At 44.0% G+C, this 24553-nt stretch overlaps 1 protein-coding gene across 13 annotated transcripts in view; it reads left to right on the top strand.

Annotated features, from left to right (window-relative positions):
• The window catches only part of EIF4G3 (eukaryotic translation initiation factor 4 gamma 3), a 1426031-nt gene that overhangs the window by 407061 nt on the left and 994417 nt on the right, over positions 1 to 24553 (top strand). For all 13 annotated transcript variants that reach the window (XM_078642564.1, XM_078642569.1, XM_078642559.1 and 10 more), the window contains one exon: positions 5766 to 5855. In XM_078642564.1, the coding sequence (XP_078498690.1) occupies positions 5766 to 5855 (90 nt within the window). The remainder of the gene's footprint in view (positions 1 to 5765; positions 5856 to 24553) is intronic.

A 24553-nucleotide genomic window follows, 5' to 3' on the forward strand; every position in this document is an offset into this window, starting at 1 on the left:
TTCCAGCCCTCTATCCTGACAGAAGGCCACAAAGGCATCAAGTATCCTTTGGATGCCCATGGGTGTTTTAGAGATCAACAGTGTGTCGTCCGCAAACATTATTGCGGGCACACTGTTGCCATTTAGTTTGGGGGCATCTGTATTATCGGTGTTATTAAGATGGGCGATTACCCCGTTGACGAAGAGGCAAAACAGGGTCGGCGCCAGCACACAGCCCTGTCTTACCCCTCTGCCAACGGGGAATCTATCAGTCAGTTCCCCCAACCTCCCACACCTCACCTGGGCATAGTTATTATGGTGCAGCCTCTGCAAGGTCAGTAAAATATCTGGTGGTACGCCCATCCCTGCCAAGATGATCCAAAGTTTTCCCCTGGGCACGAGGTCGAAGGCGGCCCGTAGGTCCACGAAAATCGTGTACAGACTACCGCCCTCGAACCTCACTGTCCTCCAATAGACCAGATTCAATCTGAAGACCTGGTCCACAGTCGATACCCCTTTCCTAAATCCTGCCTGATAGGGACTCAGGGCGCCCACCTCTTCTATCCATTCCTGAAGCCTATTCAGGAGAACCCTGCCGAACAGCTTCTGTGCTACATCTATCAAGCTAATTGGTCTGTAGTTGGCTGGGAGGAGGGGGGATCCCTTTTTAAAGATCGGGACCACCTCCGCCCCCAGCCAAGTACTAGGGATTTCCATCCCACCGAGAATACCGTTGAAAAGAGCAGCGAGGTAAGGCGCCCAGACGGTGGGCTCCTGCTTGAACAGATCTCCAGGTAGCCCATCCAGTCCAGGGGCCTTCCCCGAAGCCAGGCCTGAAATAGCAGCAGTGACCTCACTCAATGTTATTAGGTCCGCCTGAGGGCCCAGGCTCTCAGGTTCAATTAACGCAGGGAGTTCTCCGGACTCAGCACTATATAGGGACTGGAAGTGGTCCTGCCACACTCCAGAAGCTATGTTAGGCTCCACTGCCGAATGCAGACTCCCTGATCCCCCATTCACAATCCTCCAAAACAGGCGTTGATCTTGTATTGCTAAGGCCTTTGTGAGCTCTTCCCACTGGTCTTCCTCCCATTCTATTTTGGCCTGAGCGAGAAGCTTCTTGTACGCTTGCCTGCATTGCTTAAGGCGTTCCCCTCCCCTACCCTCCTTAATTGCTCCCAGGAGTTCTGTTTTGGCCCGTCTACAGGCTGCATTGTACCATTGTGTTTTACCTTGGCACCTCGCCCTTGGCTTTCGTAAGTTACGAGTGAAGTGGGGTGCCGCAACTTTTATGAGCTCCTCGTGGGCATCAAACAGTTTGCTCCTTATATCTATTTTATTTGCCACACTATCAAGATCCCCAACAGTTTCCAGGATGGGAGTAATCTCTGCATAAAACAGTGGGAGTTTATCCTTGTTTGTGACCATCTGCTCCCACCTGATTCTTTTCCTACTGTTCTCTAGGAGGAGCGTGGGACGATTCTCTTCCTCATGGAACACTGGGGCCTGAGGTACTGGGTGATCAAGTTCTAACTCGAGGGCATTGTGATCACTGTCCATCCTGTCTATTACCCTGAAATCCTGTATTGTTGGCCACCTCACTAATTGGACCAGGACATAGTCCAAATGAGACTCTCTTCCCCGGCGGTTGTAAGTGATTTTGCCTGGTCTATCGGACTTGATTCGCCCATTACATGCTCTGAGTCCGAACCTTAACGTCAGGGCAGTAATTTGCAATGCCAGTGGAGTCCAAGCTTTCGGAGATGGCACATCAACCCATGGTACTGCCCACCTGTCTTCTTCCTCTGATAAGAACCCTTCCTGGATGCCGGGGAGTGGCTCATAGTGAGAGTTAAAATCCCCACCCACCACATAATATGAATCATCCGACAGGTCAGATAAAAAGTTCGAGAGTTCAGCAAAGGTCGGTGATTCTTTTGCCCTTCCCATCGGCCTGGAATAGATGTTAACCAGCAGGAGGTTAGCTTTGTTTGGCCATGTTAATAAGACCCCAAGGATATCATCAGAGTTAAACAGGAGCCGTGTAGCCACACAGCCCAGGTGAGCAGCAACCCACGTCGTGAGGCCCCCTGATGGGCGGCCTTTGCCTTCCCACCTTGCGGAGATGTAAAATGATGAATAACCTTGGTGTCCATAGTCCTCTCTGGCCCAGGTTTCCTGGAACATACATATGTCACCAGTCTCTATGTACTTTGCCCAGGCCGGGTCTTCCATTTTGTTAGCTAGTCCCGCGATGTTCCAGGAGATTATCTTCAAATGTTCAGAGGTGGCAGATGCCATACCATGAGGGTTGGAAGAGATGAGTCCAGGCTCCACTTCAATAGCGGGGCCTGTGGCGAGGGCAGCAAAAGCTGCATGTGGCACCGGGGGTCTCAGCGCACCGTTGCCCACAAGGAAAGGAACCATAGTTGTCCCCTCAACAACAGCTACCCCATCAGTGGCTAGGTGAGAAGATTCGGTTCTGCCGTGGTCTGAAGCAACCGGGTCATTCAGTGGGTCAGTATACATAAAATGTTCTGTGCATAATCCCAGCAAATCTCTAAGCAGATATATACTATTGGTCCACTCCATTAAATACTGAAGTAGTACCCATGCAACGTAGGATACCTCCTGTAAGTCTCATGCAATTCTTCAATCACCCACCCAGCACTATGTTCTTATTGTATCAGTCTGCCAATACCTAAGTACTTATGGGGCAGATTTACAAGCACCCTGCGCCACCAGTATGTCACTTTTTGTAACGTAGTGATGGCGCCAGGCACTTCATATTTACAAGGAGAGGAAAAGCCACCCTGTGTGTTTTTTCCTCTCTTTGTAAATATGACCCCTTCATACACAGAACTTTGCGTTGAAGGGGCGTATCATTGGTGTTGCTGTGGGTGTTCCCACGCAACACCCATAGAACAAGACACATCTCCAGATGTATGAGAAATCGTAAATCTGGAGATGTGTGTGAATGCTGTGCCATCCTAGAGTTGGTGTAGCAAGGCGCAACGAGGAGAATTGTTTTCATTTCTCCTCATTTTTTCCTCTTTCAATGCATGCTGCATTCCACAGCACACATTGAAAGAGGAACATGCCTTTACTGATTGTGTTTGTGCAGGAAGGGATACCTTCCTGAGCAAAAATAATCTCTGCACGACACAGACATCCTTGCACCATGGTGCAAGGGTGCCTGTGTCACCGCATGGCTGCAGTTTGTGCAGCAGTGCAAAGGAAAGCAGAGTTGCAACATATTCATGTACTTCGGAAGTGCCACAGTGTAGTGCAGCTAAAGAGCTTGCAGTGTCACGCTGCAGTACTTCCTCATAAATCTTCATCTATAAATTCACCATACACTACTAATGCATTCTTTCAGTCAATCATACTGTATACATATATTCAACTACATTTTCACACATTAACTTGCAATTATAGTTTTTTCTTTAACCAGATAAGGTAGTCCTGATAAGAACAGGGAGCCAGTCACAGGGACCAAACAGGTCCAGGGGTACAGATACTTGTCGATTTTAACAGTCTCCAGTCCATTTCCATGTCCGTAGGCAGGACCGCTATTGAAGACAATGGAGAGGATCTGATGCAAGGGATAAAGGATGCTAAGCTGGTGCAGTGGACCTTCCTGTGGCCACCTCTTGGTCCTTGGGCTGTTGTTTTCCGGCTCAGGGAATTTATCTCCTACAGGGTTCAGGCAAAGTCCAGTGCAGGTCCAGTTGTTACTGGTCTCCGGTTATAGCAATACTAGCGGTTTCCTTTATTTGCCAATAACTTTTTTGTCAGGGTGACCAATGACCATTATGCTCTCTCATGGCTTTCACAGGTCCAGTAAACTCGGGGCACCTCGTCTCCCAGCCTTCACCTCGATATTCAGCAGTGGCCAGGCCAGGCTCACAAAAGGACAGGCTTCTCAGCTTTACTATGTTAAGCTTGATATCGGGTCTCACATTTTGCATACCCTTCAATGTTTTTATGCTGCCTGTTGTGGTTGGCTTGCAATGATTTCTTCAGGATTCATCAGCACAAACATCATAATGCTATCACACCAGAGCAGTTTCATTTAGTTTTCTTCCACACTTGACCAACCCGTCTATCAATAATCCCTGATTGGCAAAAGTTACTTCTAGTTCAAGAGGGAAAGAATTGGAACCCAGTCCCTATTCGAATACGAATAATGTTCAAGCATTTGACTTCTGAAAAGCATTAAAATCTGGCCCTTCCTCTGTACAGCAGTACTTAATTCTGTTGCAAGTATGAAGCGCTAAAAAAAAATATGCAACAATTCAATACAATTATCTGGACTTAGAGCTCACTAGATATTCCCCAAATAGTTTTGAGTATTTGGATATTCCTGAACACAAGCGATTTGATGGAAGATCTAGGAAATAAGGGAGTTTCTGTTAGGTGTTGTAATTGTTTTTGGGAGTTTCTACAGCTTTATCTGTTCTTCTAGTCAAAAAGACGGAACTGTCATCGTATCGGGTCAGTAAGCCAAACTGATCTTGCAGTGTTTGCCAGTGTGTATTATAGCCTTGTACTGCACCCAAAAAAGCTTCTAAATGTAAGTGCCTATTTTTAGGGTTTGCCTAGACAGCACATGCACCGTTTCTTCGAGGCCTTTGCTTTCTATCAGTGGGCTATAATGTCAGGGTCATTTGTTTGCTTCTTATTGGTCAGCTGCAGTAGGCTTCCTTCCTCTTTGTCCCTCTTTTGGAGTATGGATGTATTACTTACGTCCTATCACTGCTCATTGTTTTAGGCACTGCTTTTTTCTTTGGATTTAAGCACTTGGAGTGTTTCTTTTTCCGCTGGCTCCTTAGTGTACTTCTACCTAGATGAAACAAGCAATATTATGTGCTACATAAGAGAGACAAAGCCACTAAGGAAGACTGAGCAGTTCCTTGTGGTAGAAAACAAGGTCCTCCAAGTATCAAAGGGAGCTATAATGAGACCGCTAGTGCAAAACATCCCAAAATTTCTATCCGTTTTGCTCTCCCTTCCTGTTTGTCCCATTTGCTCTCACTTCTTTCATTGTATGTGGTGCCTTGTCACCCTTTCTCTGTTTGTTGCCTGTCTTGGACTGTCCCCAATCTCCATTCTGTTCGTTGTCAGTGTTGGCTTGCTCCCATTCTCCATCCTTCTGTTTATTGTTCCTGTTGGTTATCGCCATTCTTCCTCCATTTGTTGTCTGTGATGGCTTGCTCCCATTCTCCCTCCCTCTGTTAGTTGTCTGTTGGCTTGCCCCTGACCTGCGCTGCTGTACAACATGGATAAAAAAAAAAAAGAACACAGCCAATATGTTGCGTAGGCATGACTTTTTTGGCTTTCTAATGCTTTTTTACATTTGTCTGTCTAGTGTACAGTCAGGCACAGCATTGCTATGAAAGATTCAAATTGAGCAGTACACTGAATCCTCTTCTCCGGACTCGAACAAGGCTTTGTGCCTTTTTTTTGTTAGACTTAAACATAATGTAATCAAAAAATAAATGTTTGTGGAAAAAAAATATTGTTGTGTAGTGATATCGTGTGGATGCCGCATTGATATTTTTCTTAATGTTCTAGTAAAAATCATAGGCCATGTCGGTGGTATTTGAAGTTCATTTATTACAGCTCCGAAAGCTCTGCCCAGTCTTCTATGCCTCGGTATATTAGCTGATTGAGTTTCCTGCATTTTGTGCTGCACCATACTCTCTACCTCGCTGTTGCAGATCCTGTTATTCATTTGATATCTGGTTGATCATCCTTTCCTCTTTCTCAAACTTCTCCTCTAGACTCCCTATGGCTCAGGACAGAACGCGACCACGCTTGTGTACCAACAAGCGCCTCAGACTATGAGCACCCAGCCTCAAAACCGTTCTCCAGTAAGTGAGCAATTTGTCTACCTTTTGTATCATGAACCACTTTTAGTATAATGATGCCTCGGTTTCATAGATGTCAAAAGTGGTTTGTTCAAAGCCTTGTCATTAAGTATGATCAGCAATGTCTACATTATACAATTTCAGGGTTCTTTGGTAACTTTAGGTACTGATATTTTATTGTTATGCACAAGGCCACTGGCCAGAATCCGTGATGGGGACTGTGACACTGTAGTGATTTTATCTGCATTAATGAGTATATGTCTGTCTTCCCATACTACACACACAGGACCCCCAACGGGAATGGGGCATAGAGACAGGCCCAAAAACATAGGAGGGAGTCGAAAATGTTTGTGGTATAATTTTGTTTCCCAAGTTGCTTCAACTACAAAAAAGTCTAAAGTTCTCCATTATGAAATTATCTTTAATGCTAATATATAGTAGATTGTTTGCTTTTTGGGGGGGGATCCTGGAACACATTATTTAATCCCTTAAAGAAAGCATGTTTGTATGAGCTGTCAGTCTGTATTGTTAAATCAGAGCTAATTAGCTATACGAATTCAGTCACTTTATTATGCTATGGAAGCAGTGTACTTGAAGTAGCAAGAGATAAATGTCTTTGCTTATCTAGATGACTTTATAGACCTGGCAAACTCATTCTTACAATAAGTTAATCGCATAAAATGTGTAGGGACAATATTCACATTAGGGGTCTCAGTAACTGTGATAAATCATAGATCAACACATCCCAAGATGTTCATGCAGGTGGACTTGGACTCCGTGAAGCCTGAGCTTTCCCCATTCTAAAAAGGGTCCTAGTATTGAGGGAACAAGTTCATATTTATCAGACATCAGAAGAGTGAGAGCTATTATGAAGATGTTGGGAATGGCTCATCAACCAGTGGTCTCGAGCAATGTTATTGGAGCAATCAAGTGTTTCTTAAATTGTAGACAGAATTAAAATGCATAGTGAAGAAGAGAAAAGATGAAAGGCAGATATATTTCAAATGCCCGATTCCCCACACAGACGATCACAACAGACACATCGCTCATAGGTAGGATTCACACATGGGAAATATGAAAATCAAAGATTGATAAGCACATCAATGTGTAGGAACTGAAAGCTGTGTTCTCAGCCCTGAACATATTTCACAAAGAAGTGGTGGGCAAAGTACTGCAGGTACTTTACAGACAACACAACAATGATGATCTACCTAAGCAAGTAGGCATGATATCAGATGTCACATTGAAGCGAACACCGGGCATGTGTTGATGGGTTGTTTAGAAGAACACACTTATGGTAGCAGCACACTAACCAGAGGAGCAAAATGTAGAGGTAGTCAGCCTCAGCAGACTAGAAGAAATATCATGCATATGGGACCTAGCTGAGGGTGTGGTAGACACAATTGTTTTGACTTGAGGAAGATCACACAAAATGTACCTGCAAAAAAATGCAAAACCTTCTCACCTTGGGTTCCACAACCCCAGTTCCAGTAGAATATGCAGTCAATAGATTGTTTAGAAACATTTGATTATGCTTTTCCACAAATCCCACTGATCCTAGTAGTGATAAACAACTCCAAACAGACCTAATAATCTTAGTAGCCTAGTAGTGGTTTTGACAGACGTGCTATTTAGACTTGATGGTAATAGAAGGCAACAGGCTGGTAAAGATTTCGTGTTTTCTTACTCTATCATTATAATGCAGAATAGCATTCCACTTGGACGCAAGCAACCTTAATCTGCCAGATTAAATCTTGGCCTATCTAAAGATGTACAGAGGTAATCTGGAGAGGCAAAAACAAAAAACACCCTTGCACAGTGTCTGTGCAATTTAAGACTGGATTTCCCATCATCAATCTGCACAGGAAGTGATATCACATCACTGGACTTCCCATCATCCATCTGCACAGGAAGTGACATCACTGGACTGCCCATAATCCATCTGCACAGGAAGTGACATCGGATTGCACATCATTCATCTGCAAAGAAAGTGATATAACTGGTGTCCGGCTAAAACTTGTTTTAAAAGAAGCCTTGCAAGAGGACAGAATTTCATCTAATCAGCAGCGGTCTCCAACTTGATCACCCCCTTGCATTAGGTCTACAACAAAATCACTGCCATTTACAGCAACTTCATACTGCAATTTTACCCGACAGACTTCTCCAAACACCTCCCGATCTTATCCGAAGAACCAATACTAACCACATGAGCAATCATCACCCCAGAAGAAATCGTCACCAGCACGAAGTACTTTCACTCAGGGGCCCCATGGTCCACCCGCCCCAAGATATCCACAGGACTGCAACCCATCAGCGCCATGCTTACGCCCGTTCTGAATGCCTACATCTCTTCTGCAACCTTCACAGATGCTTGGAATCACACAACTGTCCTCCCATTGCTGAAGAAACCCTCCGCGGACCCTTAAACAGTCCCACACCTACAGAGTTATCCCCCTGCTTCCATTCCCAGCCAAAGTCTTCGAGAAAATCAACAATAGACGCCTAACTGAACAAATCAGTAACAACCAACTCCTCTAAACTACTCAGTGTGGATTCAGACCCAGCCACAACATGGAAACAGCCCTCATTATCTCAACGGAAGACATCCGCATGAATCTGGACAGTGGAGACACTGCGGCCCACATGCTCTGGATTTCTCTACAGCATTTGACATGGTATCTCACCCCATCCTCCTCCAACACCTACGTGACATCTGTATCCAAGGACACACACTTTGTTGGATTTGCTCCTTCTGGCCTGAAAGGACCCGGTCAGTTAGCCCAACACCTTGGACGCATACATGATCCCTCTAGCCACCATCATCTACTCGCACGACTTCAACCTTCTCTCCTACTCCGATGAGACACAGCACATTCTATCCCTAATTGACAAAGATGCCTAGTAACTTTATTACATTCAATGCCTGCATAACTGAACTTGCCTACTGGATGAAAACCAGCTGTCTGAAGCTGTATACTGACTAGACCGAAATAGTGATCTTCGGGAACAGCACTTCACTCTGGCGTTCCAGCTAGTGGCCAGCAGAGCAAGAACCAGCACCGACATCCACCAACCACGCCAAGAAACTCTGGATCCTTATCCTTTGCAAACTAGACATTACCTTCCAAGTCAGTGCCATCACCACCTCATGCTTCCATACCCTGAAGAGGCTGAGGAAGATTTTTTCGAATGGCTCCCAATCAGCAATTCGAAAACCTTCACACATGCTCTGATCATAAGGAAGCTGGACTATCCGAACACCCTTTAAGCCGGAAGGAATAAACACTCAATAGAAGGCTGCAGACTATTCGGAACTTAGTGGCCTGATTCTCTTCCGGCCTTCCATGCCACACTCAAGTCATACCTGAAGGAGCTCCACTGGCTCCCCATACACAAATGAGCACTCACACTTTAAGGCACTACATAACTCTAGTCCAGCATACCTCAACAATCGCATCTTCTTTCACAAACCTTCCAGATACTCTGCTCGGCCGGACTCCTACTTTGCACACAGCACACCGTTATGGAAAACCTTAATCCGTCAGCAGAGCTTTCTTGTACATTATCCTAAGATGACCTGCCTCTACACATAAGAGCCTCCTGCTCACTTTTTGAATTCTGCATGAAGCTGAAGAACTGGCTTTTAGAGTTGTCCCACTGGCCCTAGGTTTGGCAAGAATCACCTGCTCAGCGCCAGGATACCCTTTTGGGTGATAGTGCACTCTGCAAACCTGCGTAACATATTTGTGTGCTAGAATTTGTCTGCCCGATCAGACCCTACTCCCATGTGCAGCCTTAACCTATGACTAGCTCTTCTCGTCAGAAATCCCTGGGCCGATATACAAAGCAGAGCCAAAATACTTCTCATTAACCACATACAAGAGACAAAGCCACTAAAGAAGACTGAGCAGTACTTTGTGGTACAAAGCATGATCTTCCAAGTATCAAAGGGAGCAATAACGAGACTGATAGTGCGAAGCATACTTGTTTCACATTGGAAGCACATCCTACAAGGAAAAAGAGGACAACACTGATTTTTCTAGCCAATTTTTCAATAAATGATAAATGTATTGCAGCAATAGTTATCAGTAAACACATTAACAAAAAAACTAGTGTGAATAATAATTTGATATGGAAGTTGCATCAAACCCACAATTAACGATGGGAGGAATGATTGTAGTTAGTCTAACCACTCGTAGGAGCTCAGGTTAGCTTTCCACCCATCAGTTCTTTGCTCATCATGCCACCTCAGATTAGACTCCACTATATGGAAATCAGCCTTCTGCATGCTCCAATAGGAACAGTCCAGCCTGATCTGCCAAGCCAGGTCGTCTGTGAACCATAAGATTAGCATCCCATTTGTTTGTATTCAGCATTTAAAATGTGTAGCACAAGTGAAATAGAAATTTCTATAACCTCTTTTCGTAACCACCTCAGAGATCTGAAACTGCTAATTTATGTATGCACAACATGTGAATTTAGAAGAGATTATGCTTCCCCACCCCAGTGCTGAGCGTTTTATTTTTTTATGTTTGGAGCACTTTGCGCTTTGGCCTTCATCGCTTTTTTCCCCACTAAGGTATCCAGCCCAAAATTGCATACATTTTTTTACAAACATACTTAAGGTACCCACAGTTTGTGTATTTCCTAGTGGGAAGAGATAAAATAGCAGAAATTTAGTTAATATTCATGGGATTGTTTGTAATTTATTGTGCTAAAAATGGGGATAAACGTGCTGTGCAAGAAAGCATCTTATCGAACAATGACACAAACAAAAGGTTTGCTTTGCTAGGATGACAATTTTTATAGTTTCAACCTACTTGTAGTTTGTGGTGAAAAATGGTGGAGGAGTGCAAGAATCCTCCAATTGCTGCAAGAGCACAACCACGAGCGAGAGAAAGCCTTCACATGCAAAGTGCAGCCACTAAGTCCACATGCAGCTGACTAACCTTATAGAGACCGGAGCCGCTGTGAGTGCCTTCTGACGTGGCACACTCCAGGACTCTGCACGCTTCACTCCTACTGGATTGTTTAAGACATGTTTGGGGCCTTTCGGCCCCGTGTGAACTCACTTCTGAGAGCACTGTGGCGCTAGAACACTCTTGACTTGAATTTAAGTCATAGTGGACTCTTGAGACACCGACTGCTAATATGTAATTCCCTGGATGTTGTCAACAGTAAATGGGGAATAACCACAATCGTGAACGCGAGGAGGGAGTGGACCCGGAAATTGCAATTGAAATTCTAGATCCCTAGCTTCAAGTGGGATTGTGTTTGTGAATTTCATATTTTTCCTTTGTGCCAGTAGACATAAAATAATTCTCTTTTTCCATAAAAGGGAGTATTTGGCTGAACATTGACGTGCTGCTGTTGTGCGCATTTATGGATGAGTCCGTGTTTACTAATCCGTATACACACCTCCCATTTCCCTACCACCTCCCAGGCTTGGACTGTGTGAACTCGTTTACCACTGAGAGTCCTGTCCAGAAGGGGTTTAATTGGCCTGTTGCTTAAACTCCATAATAATACCAAAAACAATGGTCCTTACGAACAGAAATGATAGAACAATTCAACTGGCCTGAATCAAACTTCAAAGAGATAAATAACAGGGAGAGAACAAATGAGTTGAACAATCATTTTAGACTGCAATAGTTAATCCAAAACATTGTTATCAATTCATATTAGTGCTATACATCCACTATATTCATACACTGGTTGCTCTAAAAACCATAGTAATGTGTTCAATAGAAAGTGCTCATGCGTAAAAGATAGAAAAGAAGGAAAAGACCCATAACATCTATAAATTTACTTCAAAATGCACTGTTTGTTAAACAATTCATATATTCAAGGTATCTTTTGGCAAAATTAGACAATATTGTTAGTTCAAAATATGTTGAAGTTTCGACCCGGCGGGGAAGAATGGGCCAGTCGATACCTAATTAGCGAATATTCTCCTGCCTGTGCCTCTTGTTTGCTTACTGAAGAAGAGGATAGGGTTCAGTCCCTTTGGGCTTCTATGACACCCGGTGCGGGGTCCACTGATCTTAGTTAGAAAAGGTTGGGATGGAACCTCAGAGTCTCCACAGAAAGATGTGGTGAACTCTGTGATTGAGCTTAGAACGTTGATGGCGCAGTACATGAGTCAGGCAAAGGAATACCTTCAGGCCTGCCAAACGCTGAGTAAAAAATGGTATGACCTGAAAGCTATGGTGGCTGGGTATCCGGAAGGTCAGGAGGTGTTTGCTTTAAAGTCTGTTTGTCCCAGGGCTTTTGAGCACATATGGCATAGGCTATACAAGGTAGTTCAGAAGGTGTCTGAGCTAAACTACCTGGTCGAAATAGGTGCCACAAGGGAACCCAAGAGGGTGTTCTATGTGAACAGGCTGAAGCCTTACCTCTGGAGAGATTACACAGTGAATGTCATGGCTATGTCAGAGGAAGTGGACAAAGACAGTGAGTCTCTTCCTGACTTGCTGCATAGTGACATGAATGATGGCATTTTGGAAGGGGTTCAGTTAGCCCCTGAGTTACGGTCTGAGCAGCAGAAAGAGTGTAGAGAGGAGTTGAGACGATTTGCCAAACTCTTCTCGATGACTCCAGATTTGACACCCGTCTGTGTGCATGACGTGGACACAGGTGATAGTCAGCCGGTAATGGGCAGAAGGTCTTACCGGGTTCAGGGATGCATTAAGGTGGAAGTTGCCAAAATATTGGACCTGGGGGTCATTGAGAGGTCTTCTAATCCCTGATCTAGTCCTCTAGTTCTAGTGCCAAACCAAGGTTCTCTTGACTTGTGGTTCTTAGTGGACTACTGAGCCCTGAATGAAGTAACCAATACTGATGACTATCCAATCTCAAGAGCAGATGAGCTTGTGAGGTGCAGCAAAGTGCTTTAGCACCTTGACTCTGACCAGTAGATACTGACAGATCACTTTGGGACCAAATACCAAGGAGAAGATTACATTTTCAATGCCATAGGGGCTATATCAGTTTAAAGTGATGCCCTTTGGATTGAAGAATGCTCCTGCTACTATTTAGTGCCTGTTGAACCATGTTCTTGCAGGGCTGGAAGTGTTCTGTTTGGCTTACCTAGATGACATTGCAGTGTGCTACAATTCATGACAGGGCCACCTGAGGCACCTAAGACAGGTGTTAGCAACGATACAGGAGGCAAAACTAACCATCAAGGCAACTGAGTGTCCGGTGGGGGCAGTCCTCTGGAGTCTCCCTTGGGCATGAGGTGGGGAACGGAAAGATTCACCCGTTGGATGCCAAGATTCTGTCTGTGATGGAGGGAGAAGTGCTCACTACCCAGATTAAAGTGAGGGCATTTTTAGGACTCACCGTTTAATGCAGGCACTTGGTGGGAAACTATGGGAGTATAAATAACCAATTGACTGCTTTGACCTCTAGGAAGCAGCCCAGGAAAGTGATATGAACTGCAGTGTGTCAGAAAGTATTTGGGGAACAGAAGAAGGCACTATGCATTGCACCTGTAATGAAAACACATGACTACTATCAGCCTTTCATTGCACAGATGAATGCCAATGACAAAGGAGTTGGAGGGTTGGTAGCTCAAATGTATGACAAAGGAAGAGAGTGCCCAGTAGCCGTTATCAGTAGGAAATTACTACCCAGAGAACAGAATTGGACTGTTATTGAGAAGGAGTACTTTGTCATAATTTTAACCTTGTGTAAGTTCAGCCCCTATTGTTTTTAGCAGAATGTCTGTGGTGCAAACGGATCATAAGCCACTGAAATGTTTGATGGCTATGCAGCTAGCGAATCCCAAGTTGTCAAGAGGGTCTGTTTCTTTGCAAAAGTTAGACTTTGTAGAGCAGCATAAAGCAAGATACAGCCACAGGAATGCTGACAGATGTTTTCGCCGGTTCTACTGATCTGACCACCTCTCCAGTTAGGATTTGGTTTGTAGTGTTCTGATCTGGGAAGAGCATCTTTTGGGATGGGAAAGCTCTCTTCATGGTAATGTACATGCACCCCTGCTGTTAGTGCCCAACTGTACCGAGGTCTCTGTCTCACAGATTGCAGTCTTGTTGAACCAGCAGGGGGACCTCAAAGTGCTACCCTCATAGTGGTGTAAGGATACTGCCTTTCACCAGGAATTCGGAAGCCAGAGTGCAGTGCAGCAGCATACCACGTAGTGATCAGTAGAAGTGAACAGGTCCTCTTTAACCTGTCACTGGATTGAAACCTACATGCTCACCTGCTTTTTAAAGGTTCAGCTGCTGTTGTGTTCAACTCATCTTTGGCCTGCATCGGTTTGGTGTGAAGTGCTGTGTAGCAGAGTGGTCTACCTGTGCTGGGTGTAGATGTGCCTGGGGAGGGTGCCATATAGGGATAATGCAGTTCTAAGTATTGCGTGCAGGGTGTATGCATGTGCTGGTAATGCATGTGTTTGAGTGGTACAGTACCTGAAAGATGTAGTGCTGTGCAATGCTTGCAGGATAAATGCATGTTTTGTTTGTATGTATACCGGTGAGTGATGCAATACATGAAGGGTGTAGTGCATGCCTGTTAAATGCACATGCTGGAATGTATGTGTGCCTGTTGGTGGTACTGTACATAAAGGAAACAGTACTCAGTGTGTGCATGTTAAATGCATATGCGGGAAGTATGTGTGCCTGTGAGTGGTACAGTACATGGAGGATACAGTAATGTGCAGTGTGTGTATGCTGTGTACATGCACTCTGGTATGAGTGCCTGTGGTTGGTAAAATACATGGAGGGCCCTGGGTTCAGTTTTATGAGACCCTAGCCTGCACGGTGAAACATGGGATGCTGTTAAAGAGATTCCTCTAGACAGATTCATGGATTGCGGCATTCCTGTAAGATGTGTGGGTCACCCCTGTATACTTCAAAGGGTTCTCTCTCTGTGATTCATTGAGCGGTCACAAGGAAGGGGCATGAGCACATATCAGATAGGAAATGGGACTGATAGGAGAATCATAAAGAGTAGGGCTGGATTACCTGGGCTAATCCTTTGATCAGTATATCATTGAGGCTAACATTAGCTTTTGAACTCTACTCACTCCCATGACCTGTATTGTGTTACTATCAACTTTGGAGACATCCCTTCTGTGGCGGACTGCTTTTCAAGAGGGAGCATAGGAGAATGCACTTCAAACCCAACTGAAAATATTCAAAGACTTGAACCCTGAATCAGATTTGGTGTCTTGGAATGGACTGTAAGAAAGGGAGGTAGAGACCCCAACATTTGTCATCTGACAAGCAGTCAGACCCTGTGTGAGGAGGGGAAACTAGGCAAGACTTCTGCATGTGACCAGGACTTTGGGCAAAGGCCTACTAGTCTCCCTGCTGAGTAAGGTGACATCACTCAGGAAATCCAAGACCACCTGTCCTGGAGCTTCAGCGCCTTCGTGATTACCACGACCAGTGTGCCCTGTGAGAAAGAGGTAGTTGGAGGAAGCAAAATCCAGTGCGAAATAGACATTTCTCAAAACAAGCCCCCCTGCCTCCTAACCTCACCACTCCCGCCCCCCGGGAATCAAGGGCAAAGTGCCTCTTGCCTCTACCTTTTCTTACCCATGATGCCCTTCAAACCTCAGACTTTACCTAAAAGCACACATTTTCCTTACATTTCTATGACGGAAACTTCCAGAATCTGCAGGGATCCATAAGATTTCTGACCATCCAGCATTTCCAAACGTGTGTAAAAAACGATACCCTGTTTGTATGGGTTTGCCTAAGGACAGGAATGGATCAAACCAGGGACAATGGGAGTCTTTATGAAGGCATTACAAGATAAGAAAAAATAAATCAATCTCTTGACCCGAAAGGACCTCTTACCTCGTGTCCTAAGTTGGATAGCTGAAAAGAAAATGCTTCTGATACTTTAACGGGAAGCATTTTCTTTTTATTGACAGAGGGCAACCTGTTGGTATACCTGGAACTGTGAAGTTAATGCAGAGGATGTCAACTGATCGTCATACGCACCGAAGTGGTTTATTACGTGTAGCAGTCGTTTTGCAGCTAGAAGCTATTCTAGATTGACATGCGACTCTCTTTCCTAACCAGTGGAGGAAGTTAAAAAAAATAAATAGAGGTGCTTTATGATAAAGATCGAAAAGGGAAGATCTTAGCAGAAAAAGTCTTATGGCGATTACCTAGTGGGCCATTTTGAACTTATATTCAGCAACAGTGGTCAATGTGACACTACTTCTGCCTTTAAGAGAAGTGCTCCTGTCGCTGAAATCTTCAGAGAGACCAGCTGTAGGTTACTGCACTTTTTGCCAAACATTGCCACATTGATCAGCTTCAAAATGGACAGCTTAGTGGATCGAGGCTCTCGTGTTTTTGCATGGTTGGATTCCTTTTGTGCCTCTTTTCTCTATTGAAGAGGATGGCCTTGCTCTTCTCATCTATTGTGTATGAATACCAAAGAAAATCAGTTGACTGAGATTAAAAATTATTTGTGTAATTCCATTTCTCCTTTACAGGTATTGTCTTACTTTCTGAACATCCATTTGTTATGATCAAAGTAAGTAAATAAATTTGCAGTGAAGAGACACGATTCATCAGATAACTTAAGATACTTTTTTATTTCATAGGTCCATGTACACTCCAAGAGGAAGCAGAACATAAGATACAAGCTGGGTAGTAGACAACCCACCAGTAGCAAGGACTCGCCTAGGCAGTGCTTGCACTGTCTTTTCGAGACAGGCTGTATTCAGGATATGGGCATAAAGCTCCGCCCATTTTCAGCCCATCTTTTTAATTGGCTCCTGTCCTTTGTAATTGATGGCTTTTTATTGGTAAATAGACTTAGTAGTCCCTCCTTGGTACCGCCTTGTGTCTTCTTGCAACCACCCATGAGGACACCCCGGTTACATATGTTGTTACTCCCTAGGTTTTAATTCCAGCCTCAAGGCACTTTTTCCCTAATTGGCTTCAGGAAGAACACACACTTGGTCCTAAGCTAGGCTGGCAGTGGTTACTTCACTCACTAGAACATCTCACATTTATAAGACAGTCTATAGATTTCCCTTCATCAGCTCCACACAGAGTACAACCTAATCCGAATTTAATGCAATAATTCTTTTGTCACATTTCAAAGCTACTAATTGTATATATGGACATAGCCTATTTTAATGCACTCGTAGTACTGTCTTGCATGCAATGCATTATGGGTAGGGTGAATTTACCATATCTTCTGCAGGGTGCAGTACCATATGTAACCGAAAGAGGTCCCCTTTTGGTTACATATGGCACTGTACCATGCAACATGGCTAGGTAAAAAACATTTCCATATATAATGCCAATAACACCAACTTTGTAGACATGCAGTGCTGGTGCCTTACTCACTAGGGACCTCTAGGAGCAGCTTGCGGTACTGCACCTAGACATGCAGTGCTGGTGCCTTGCTCACTAGTGACCTCTAGGACCAGCTTGCGGTACTGCACCAAGCCGTGTTTTGCTGGTGCCTTGCTCACTAGGGACCTCTAGGAGCAGCTTGTGGTACTGCACCGAGACAGGCAGTGCTGGTGCCTTGCTCCTAGGGAAATCCAGAAGCAGCTTGGAGTACTGCTCTGAGACATACAATGCTGGTTCCTGGCTCACTAGGGGCAGTTCGCGGTACTGCACTGAGACATACAATGCTGGTGCCTGGCTCACTGCGCAATAATTTGCAGTGCACTAGATCTTGCATTACTGGAAATGCAAACTATTGGTGTTGCATGATTTGCAACGCCAATACTGCAAACTATCAGTAATGCGAGACCTATTGCATTGCAAATGCTCGTTCTCCTTAGCCTCCTGACCCTAACTGACTCGCACACCCAACATTCCTCACTTAACATTCCATTCATGCATTTCCACACAGGCTGAGCAATAATGTAGACAAAGGGCATAGATATATTTCCTTTCCTAATAAGAGTTACAAAGATAGCAAATGCAGCCAGGGGATTTGACACCTCAGAGCCTGAAACAGTCACTACAAATGACAAAGAAACAAGTAGAACAACTGTTGCCAACCTCAATGGTCAGCTGCACATTGACCATACATTAACACAACTATATACAAAAAAAGAGCGGCAACAGGAACAGTTGAAGATAACCACATTTATTAAAAACGGGAAATCGTGAGTCTTGAATGATGGTGCAGAATCTTTATTATATATTCTCAAGATATCGCAGCCAACGCGTTTCACCTTGAAAAATAAGGCTTCATCAGGGCCAGATATTTGATACAAAAGGCTTCATCAGGGCTGCAAATACGAAAAATACAAATGTATCAGATTTTAAAATTGTAGAAGCTAATAAAGTGCTACTATTTTATAAAAATATATTAGCTATACATGACTTTACCGATGTAATGTCCTATTTACACGAACCACGAGGACATGAGTAGTGAACAACAATCAATCAGTCCGAATCATTGGAAGAGTCAGAACGTTTCAAAACTCTTACTATATCATCCCAATGTCATTATTCCTCTTAAGCAACTTAAGCTGCTCTGGCCTATGTAACTGTAATCTCAAATGCTTGGAAACATCAGAATGGAAAGAACCGTAAGTGCAGAAGAAAGAAAGATACGTGAAAGAGCAATTAATTTTACAAGCATGTGTACACCCAAATCCTATTCAATGTTTGAGGTAATACGTGTTTTTAAAAGAGCCATCTGAGAGTTAGACCTAGATCGGCCCCCATGCTATTATTCATACAGTATGTGCCAAGAAAAGGACAAAAGGATCAGATGTATAATGGGGTCTTTTACCCAGATATTTTAATCCACTAGGGACACAAGACACCTCCAAGTGAAAAAAAAGCCATAACAGTGTTCTAAAAGTCCCTACAATCAAAATAGGGAATTCTCGAACTCCATGCTGTGCTAGGTTGACAGAGCAAGGAAGATCTTCCATCTTAAACTTACATGCTCTATTGATATCTGCTGAAAAAATATTTTGTCTCATTAAGTAATCGCCACATGAAACTACTGATCAACGCATGTGTGTCATACATGCAAGTTATTTAGTCAAAAACACCATCCAGTGGTTTCTCAGGCGCACAGAATCTTTCTGCATGAAAAAGAGAGGCAATCCATAAGTCAATTATAATTAAAATGATGATCGGGGAAGGTATGGAACATTAATACGATCAGTAATATTACTGTCTCCCAGAAAACTAAATCCTTTTGCGCCAAATTCATTTGAGTTAATCAAATTGGAAGGGTAATGCACTAAAGGCATCTTGGTACAGACTATGGTCAAATTAGATCTTCTTCAAAGAGTGACCAAAGATAAAATATTTATTTAGTGAACCTTTAGGATATCCAATTTAGAGACACAGATACGGTTGGGACCTGCTTTTATGATCCGATCATGTTGCTATTGAATTGTGGGAAAACCGATATCTAACCAGACCCACAGTGATAGAAAGGTAGACTCTATTACCTAGGAGGTTGAATTCATTATTTGTTCCTTTGCGGTAAGGTTCACACAAGGAACAGCTGTAGGCACATCAAACTTCTTGCAGTTCTGATTAGCTGTGCACACGCAAAAATTAAAAGAGGGGTCATTGGGTCAGACGCGTCCCAATCCAATTTGAGATAGCAGAGTGTGTGTCATACTTTTTCTTATGCAAAAGATTTGGACCAAGTGTGGCCATTCTCTACATTATTCTTTTCATTCAAAAAAGACCAAAAACCACAGGTTGCAAAGGTGACCAGGACTTCATGTGCGTTACCACGTGAAATCCACCCCCACAATAGGGGTTAAGTTTCCATTGTCAAGGTTATACATGTTAAGTCCGTAACATGCCAGGCGCTCGGAACAATACCAAATTCCAAATATTCAGATTTAACTGTAAGTCTGTACCATACCAAACACACATGAAAATGCCCAAGACCCATGTCACTTGATATATAAATGCCACCCCAGCCGGACGTAAATTCTAAACTTAAACTAATACTCATTTGACCCATGCCAACATCGCACAGGTCCGTTACCGTACCAGATACTGCTACGGACTTCCCAAGTCAAAAAACAACAATTTTTCAGATTACTTCTTACTAAACTGTTGTGAGACAGGACTTTACTCTAAACCTACAGTGTAGGCGCCACCCAGGGCCACAGAGACTTATCTGTGTACGGCGCCACAGATTCGCATCCTGTCTCCCCCAGTACCTATTGGTCAAAAGGAGAGTTCACAGCTTCGGGTTTTAAAACTGAAAGGGCCCCGCCTCCCACACCAAGGGTAAGGTGTTGCCGCCCATAGGATGGACCTAAATTCAGGAATTATACACCCTAACGTATAGCATCTTGCCTATCTCTCTTGAATACTGGACCGCGAACTCCCAGAAGTGATGTTGAATAGCGTTGTTGTTATCTCCCGCTACTAGACACGAACGTGGTGGTTGAGGCAGGTGACATCTAATGTTGCACCTTCCCTCTTGTGAGCACTAGAACATAACCGTTGTTTCTCTATACTTCCTGTAGTTTACCTCCTGTATGACAGCCAGACGGAAAAATATGAGCAAAAAGTACAGTTGCACAGCGTGTTCTTGTATATAAACCTAGTGGGATGACACCAATTAAATTTAACAGCATCATGTTCTAGGTTTGCACAGCATAAACAAATAATTGGCATGGGTAATGGGTAACTAATAGCAAAACGTTGGTAGTATTGATAGTGTGTGATAGAAATAGACAATCTCCTCCAAAAGATTGAGTAGTGCAAAATGTAGTTGTATCTCAAGATCATTTGCCAACCTATCGACACCGCTTCATCATAGTTGATTGATAGTAACACAGAGATGTCTTTTAGCTGTGCAACAGATAAGTCTGATAAAGTAGGTTCACACTCCGGTTGTGTCTTATGAAATTCATTAGGGTGAAAATGACATTTTAATTTGGCCTTACACACAAACTTAAAAACATCAAAATGAAGGTCTGAAAAGATGCCATGATTCGCAGGGCAAAACCCAACCCTTTTATTTAGAACAGACCATTCAGGGTACAGTCTGACAGGTTAATAACCAAATTCTCCTTTGGCCTCGTATTTTTATCAATAATCACTCAGTCTGCCAGCCCTATTTGTTTATTCTCTTCCTCAGGTTTCTGGTCAGCACTGGATTTTTTTCTCTCCATCCACCCCTTCTTGTCTTGTATTGAGCCTTTGATGATTGTTGCCAATTTTGTATATCAGAACTTCTAAAAAAAGTTGAGGAAGTGTTATGTTGGGCACCCTCCAGATTCCTCTCACTAGGACATGCCTCCTCAATCGAGGACACATCAGAGCTACTGTTGATACTTGATAGGCTTCCAAGACTAGCGTACAGATTGTCCACTTTTGGTCCAAATCTTTTTCATATGAAAAAGTACAACACACACACTATCTCAAATCGGATTGGGGAGCTTCCGACTCTGTGACCCCCTTTTTCATTTCTGCACGAGCACAGCTATACAGAACTGCAAGAAGTTTGATGTGCCTACAGCTGTTCCTTGTGTAAACCTTGCGGCAAGGGAACAAATAATGGATTCAACCTCCTAGGTAATAGTCTACCTTTCTATCACTGAGGGTTCGGTGGGATAACTCGGAAAAGACAGAAGTCCTCATCCTCGGAACCCCGCAGCATGGGACTACACCATCCTCGGACCCCCGCAGCATGGGACTACACCATCCTCGGACCCCCGCAGCATGGGACTTCACCTGGTTGCCCACTGCCCTCGGAAAATCCCCCCCACTCCCACAGACAATGCCCGAAACCTCGGTATCATACTAGACTACTCCCTCACCATGACCCAACAGCTCAACGCCGTCGCCTCCAAAGACCTTCAAATGGATACACCCGAATCCAAAAAGACCGTCACCCACACACTAATTTCAAGCAGACTTGACTATGGGAGCGTCCTCTGCGCTGGAATCAACAAATTCCTGCTCCTCAAGCTCCAGACCATGCAGAACACAGCGGTCAGACTCGTCCTCGGCATCCCACGACATGAATACATCACCCAACACCTGCAAAACCTCCACTGGCTTAACCCTATCTGTGTCTCAAAATTTACTACACAAGTATACTCATGGATATCCTAAAGGTTCACTAAATAGACATTTTATTCTAGGTCACTCTTTGTAGAAGGTCTAATTTGACTATAGTCTGTACCAAGGTGCATTTAGTGCATTACGCTTCCAATTTGATTAACTCAAATGAATTTGGCGCGAAAGGATTTAGTTTTCTGGGCGAAAGTATTATTGATATTATTATGGTTCTATGCCTTCTCCAATCATTATTTTAATTGTAATTGACTCATGGATTGCCGTGCCTCTTTTTTCATGCAGAAAAATTCTGTGCACCTGAGAAACCACTGGATCGTGTTTTTAACTAGGTAACTTGCATATAGGACACATGTTTTGATCAGGAGTTTCATGCGGCGTTTACTGAATGAGACGCACAATATTTAATATAGCATATAAGTCGAAGAGCCAGGTCTTGAGGTCCTTCCTGAACGTATGCAGGGTCGGGGAGCGTCTGATGTTCACAGGTAGCTCGTTCCAGGTTTTGGCTTCGATGTAGGAGAAAGCTCTCCCGCCGGTTCTGTTTCTGCGGATGCAGGGGACCTCTGCCAGGGCGAGGTCGGCGTGGCGGAGGTTCCTTTTGGGTACGTGGTAGCATATTATCTCGTTGAGGTATTTGGATCCGATCTTGTGGAGGGATTTGTAGGCGTGGGTGAGGAGTTTGAAGGTGCCCTCTTCTCGACTGGGAGCCAGTGGAGGCCTTGTAGGTGTTGGGTCATGTGCTCATGGCGCCATGTCCCGAGGACGAGTCTTGCTGCGGCGTTCTGGATGGTCTGTGCAGAAGGGTTTTGTTGATTCTGGCGTAGAGGGCGTTGCCGTAATTCAGTCTGCAGGTAATGATTGCGTGGGTGACAGTCCTTCTGCAGTCGAGGGGGATCCACTTGAAAGTCTAACGGAGGATGCGGAGGCAGTTGAAACTAGTTGAGGCGATGGCCTTAATCTGGCGGTTCATGGAGAGGGAGGAGTCCAGGATGATGCCGAGGTTCCGAGCGTGGTCTTTAGGGGTGGGTGGTCTCCTGAGGGCGGAGGGCCACCAGGTGTTGTGCCAGGCGGAGGTGCAGGGACCTCGGATGAGGACCTCTGTCTTCTGAGTTTAGCTTCAGGCAGCTGTCCTTCATACCTTTCTGGAAACAGAGTTTGGTGTCTTCGGGATTGTTCGTGAGAGAGAGGATGAGCTGGGTGTCGTTGGCGTAGGATGAGATGCTGAACCCATGCTGTCTGACGATGGCGACAAGGGGGGCCATGTAGATGTTTAAAAGCGTGGGGCTGAGTGATGATCCCTGGGGTACTACGCAGTTTATCTCCGTGGGTTTGGAGAGGAAGGGAGGGAGTCATATCCTCCGAGTTCTGCCGGAGATGAAGGATTGGATCCAGTCGAGGGCGGCTCCTTGTATTCCTGCGTCATGCAGTCTGGCTGCGAGAGTGTGATGTGAAACGGTGTTAAAGGCAGTCAGCTGGGCGTTCACGAGTCTCTCAGTGACTTTGGCCTTAAAAGGTAGGAGAGAGATGGGCCGGTAGTTTTTCAGATCCGTTGGGTCGGCCGATGATTTCTTGAGGAGGGGTTTTACCTCCGCCCGTTTCCAGTAGTCTTGGCAGATGCCTGATCTGAGGGAGGCGGTATCTGGGTAAAAGACCTCATTATACATCTGATCCTTTTCTCCTTTTCATTGCACATACTGTATGAATAATAGCATGGAGGCCGATTTGGGTGTAACTCACAGATAGCTCTTTTAAAAAAAATAAAGTTTTAATTCAAAACTATTGAATAGGATTTGGGTGTACATGTGCTTTTACATTGAATTACTCTTTCACTTATCTTTCTTTCTCCTGCACTTACATTTTTTTCCTTTCTGGTGTATCCAAGCATTTGAGCTTATAGTTACACAGGCCCGAGCAGCTTATGTTGCTTAAGAGGAATAATGACATAGGGATGATATAGTAAGAGTTTCAAAACGTTCTGACTCTTCCAATGATTAGGACTGATCGATTGTTATTCTCTACTCATTTCTTCTTGGTTTGTAAAATAGGACATTACATCTGTAAAGTCCTGTATAGCTACTATGTTTTTATAAAATAGTAGCACTTTATCTAATAGTTTCTACATTTTTCTAAATATCTGATGCATATGTATTTTTCGTATTTGCAGCCCCTAAGATTCCTTTCATAAGGTGAAACGCGTTTGCTGGGCTATCTTGAGAATATATAATAAAGAAAAATTCTGCACCATCATTCAAGACTCACGATTCCTGTTTTTAACTAAATGTGCTTATCTTCAACTATTCCTGTTGCCTCTCCTTTTTTGTATATAAGAATTACAAAACCGCAGCTGTAACACATCCTCATAATTTTACAAGGGCATAATGGCACAACCGCCACTTGACATCCTAAACCACATGCTTGTATGCCACTGTATTCATCCACTAAAGCATGATATTATTGTGCAACTTATTACAACTGCACTCTATTTTCACGTTCACTAATAAACTCAAAAAACACAGGGCCACCGACCTATGTAACGATCAACTCTTGCTCATAACCCCTAAAGGACAACCTAAAACAAATCTATATAATAATAATCAATTCATATGTTTGAAAAGATGATAATGTAACATCCTGTGTTTTCCCATTCCTTATAAGTTTGAGCTGGTG

This window comes from Lissotriton helveticus, chromosome 5_1 (assembly GCF_964261635.1).
Source record: "Lissotriton helveticus chromosome 5_1, aLisHel1.1, whole genome shotgun sequence".
In the NCBI taxonomy this organism is placed as follows: domain Eukaryota; kingdom Metazoa; phylum Chordata; class Amphibia; order Caudata; family Salamandridae; genus Lissotriton; species Lissotriton helveticus.